This window comes from Penaeus vannamei, chromosome 12, assembly GCF_042767895.1.
Source record: "Penaeus vannamei isolate JL-2024 chromosome 12, ASM4276789v1, whole genome shotgun sequence".
NCBI classification, from domain to species: Eukaryota; Metazoa; Arthropoda; class Malacostraca; order Decapoda; family Penaeidae; genus Penaeus; species Penaeus vannamei.
The window spans coordinates 2,957,585-2,960,882 of NC_091560.1; the positions used below are offsets into that span (position 1 = coordinate 2,957,585).

At 54.5% G+C, this 3,298-nt stretch overlaps 1 protein-coding gene across 1 annotated transcript in view; it reads right to left on the minus strand.

Annotated features, from left to right (window-relative positions):
* LOC113800250 (histone-lysine N-methyltransferase SMYD3) overlaps positions 1-1,149 on the minus strand; it is a 71,895-nt gene extending 70,746 nt beyond the window's left edge. The window contains exon 1 of the mRNA XM_070127764.1: positions 939-1,149. Within this exon, the coding sequence (XP_069983865.1) occupies positions 939-1,102 (164 nt within the window). The 5' untranslated portion in view covers positions 1,103-1,149. The remainder of the gene's footprint in view (positions 1-938) is intronic.
* Between the last annotated feature and the right edge of the window lie 2,149 nt (positions 1,150-3,298).

Below are 3,298 nucleotides of genomic sequence, written 5' to 3' on the forward strand. Positions count from 1 at the left end.
CCTCCTCCCTCCCCCACCCCTTCCTCCTCCCCCTCCTCTTCCTTCTTTCTCCACTTCTTTCTCTATCAACCACTCTCTATTCCCACACGCCACTTAGTCCTTCGCCGATTCATGAAGAGTCCAGATGATTCGAGCTGTCATGCGCCCCATGCCAAGTCGTGACAGAAACGACGACGTGCCAGAGTTGAAGCGAGAAATATACGTGTAAATTTCATTCATGCAAAACACGCTAGGATTTCGGTTTGTCTGAAGGAAGAGAAGAAGAAGAAGAGGAGGAGGAGGGGGAGGAGGAGGGGAGAGGGAGAGTGTAGATTTTATGGGAGATTTTCATGTTAACAGCAGTATTTAGTGTTTTATTTGATAGGTTTTCTTTTTTTCTTTTTCTTCTGGTTCTTAATCTTCTCCCTATATCTTTTCATCTATCTCTTCCTCTAACTCCTCCTCCTGTTACTCTTTTTCCTCCATTTCCTCTTCCTACTCCTTCTCCCCCTCTCCCTCCCCTCCTCCTCCATCTTCTCCTCCTCCTTCTCCTCCCTTTTCTCTCACCTCCTCCTCCTCCTCCTCTTCCTAATTTTCTCTCTCACCTCCACCTCCTCCACCTTTTCCTCCTTTTTCTCTCACCTCCTCCCTCCTCCTCCTTTTCCTCCCACCTCCTTTTTCTCTCACCTCTCTCCTCTCCTTCACCTTTAGCCTCCCACCTCCTTTTCCTCCCTCCTTCACCTCCTCCCTTTACTCTTACTTCCTCCTCCTTCACCTCCTTCTCCTCCTCCTTTTCCCTCACCTCCTCCTCCTCCTTTTCCCTTCACCTCCTCCTCCTCCTCCTCTCCTCCCTCCTCACAAGACGCCAGCACTCACAGCCAAGCAAAATCTACAGCCTATCTCAAGCGCACTACCCACACGCACGCCCATCGGCCAAGGGCGGAACAAGAGCACCGTACTTCGACGAGGTGATGCAGTAGTCACAGTACTTGAGGCGATTCTCATTATTGACGATGCTGACGAAGGGTTCCGAGACGAGGATCAGTTCCCCCTTCTTGACCTTCCTCTTCTTCTGTTCGGGTCGGCGTCTGGATCGGTAAGTCCTGTGTAAGTACTCACGCATCCCGTCCCACTCTGTGTCCGGCTCACGACTGGCACCACGACGTGGCACCCCCAAGATTATGACTGCCGTGCCATTGGGTTGGAAGGGGTGGTTGGGCGGGTGGAAGGGGGTGGTAGGGGGTGGTGGTGGCTGTGATGAGTGCCAAACCCTTTTTCTCCTCCTTCTTTCCCCCCCCCCCCTCCTCCTCTCCTCCTCCTCCTCCTCTCCACCCGAGTGCCACCCCACCGCCTTCGCTCACCTGAACACCCTCCCCCTTTCCCTTTTACCTCCCTTTGACTCTACCTTCCTGCCTCTTGTCCTTCTCCCTTCCCTCTCTTCCCATTTCCTTGTTCTCCCGAAGGAAATACACAAACGCAAAGAACTGATACAGAGCCGCGAATCCTTCCTTAAAAACAAATCATAAAATCAACTTGTATACACACCTGTCAGGTACAAAAAATTGACATGACAACAACATGCCAAAACCATATCATAATTCACAACAGAAGCTCCGTGACATCTCATCTTCGATCTCAAGGTCCCTCGTGATATCTCTCACAGATGGTCGCCAGAACAGGTGGTCTAGCACGGTACAGACAGGTGGCGAGCTACAGAACACGCACGTAACACGTGCTGTGAAGTTGGCTGTATATGTGTATAGGTTTTCTTCTATTTTTTCTTCTTCTTCTTCTTCTTCTGATTCTTAATCGTCTCCCTATATCTTTTCATCTATCTCTTCCTCTAACTCCTCCTCGTCCTCTTATTCTTTTACCTCCTCCTCGTCCTCTTGTTCCTTTTCCTCCTCCTCGTCCTCTTATTCCTTTTCCTCCTCCTCGTCCTCTTATTCTTTTTCCTTCTCCTCTTCCTCTTCGTAGTTCTTCTCCCCCTCCTCCTCCTTCTCCCCTCCTCCTCCTCTTCCTCTTCGTAGTTCTTCTCTCCCCCTCCCCTCCTCCCCTCTCCTCCTCTTCCTCTTCGCAGTTCTTCTCCCCCTCCCCTCCTCCTCCTCTTCCTCTTCGTAGTTCTTCTCCCCCTCCCCTCCTCCTCCCCTCCTCCTCCTCTTCCTCTTCTGTAGTTCTTCTCCCCCTCCTCCTCCTCCTCCCCTCCTCCCCTCCTCCTCCTCTTCCTCTTCGTAGTTCTTCTCCCCCTCCCTCCTCCTCCTCTTCCTCTTCGTAGTTCTTCTCCCCCTCCTCCTCCTCCTCCTCTTCCTCTTCGTAGTTCTTCTCCCCCTCCTCCTCCTCCTCCTCCTCTCTCCTCCTCTTCCTCTTCGTAGTTCTTTCCCCCTCCCCTCCTCCTCCCCTCCTCCTCCTCTTCCTCTTCGTAGTTCTTCTCCCCCTCCCTCTCATCCTCCCTCCTCCCCTTCTCCTCCCCTTCCTCCCCTCCTCCTCCCTCTTCCTCTTCGTAGTTCTTCTCCCCCTCCCCCTCCTCCTCCCCTCCTCCTCCTCTTCCTCTTCGTAGTTCTTCTCCCCCTCCTCCTCCTCCTCCCCTCTCCCCTCCACTCCTCCTCTTCCTCTTCACGTAGTTCTTCTCCCCCTCCCCTCCTCCCCTCCTCCTCCTCTTCCTCTTCGCAGTTCTTCTCCCCCTCCCTCCTCTCCTCTTCCTCTTCGTAGTTCTTCTCCCTCCCCTCCTCCTCCCCTCCTCCTCCTCTTCCTCTTCGTAGTTCTTCTCCCCCTCCTCCTCCTCTCCCCTCACTCCCCTCCTCCTCCTCTTCCTCTTCGTAGTTCTTCTCCCCCTCCCCCTCCTCCTCCTCTTCCTCTTCGTAGTTCTTTCTCCCCCTCCCCTCCCCTCCTCCTCTTCACTCTTCGTAGTTCTTCTCCCCCTCCTCCTCCTCCTCCCCTCCTCTCCTCCTCCTCTTCCTCTTTCGTAGTTCTTCTCCCCCTCCCCTCCTCCTCCCCTCCTCCCTCCTCTTCCTCTTCGTAGTTCTTCTCCCCCTCCCCTCATCCTCCCTCCTCCCCTCCTCCTCCCTTCCTCCCCTCCTCCTCCTCTTCCTCTTCGTAGTTCTTCTCCCCCTCCCCTCCTCCTCCCCTCCTCCTCCTCTTCCTCTTCGTAGTTCTTCTCCCCCTCCTCCTCCTTCTCCCCTCCTCCTCCTCTTCCTCTTCCTCTTCGTAGTTCTTCTCCCCCTCCCCTCCTCCTCCCCTCCTCCTCCTCTTCCTCTTCGTAGTTCTTCTCCCCCTCCCCTCATCCTCCCCTCCTCCCCTCCTCCTCCCTTCCTCCCCTCCT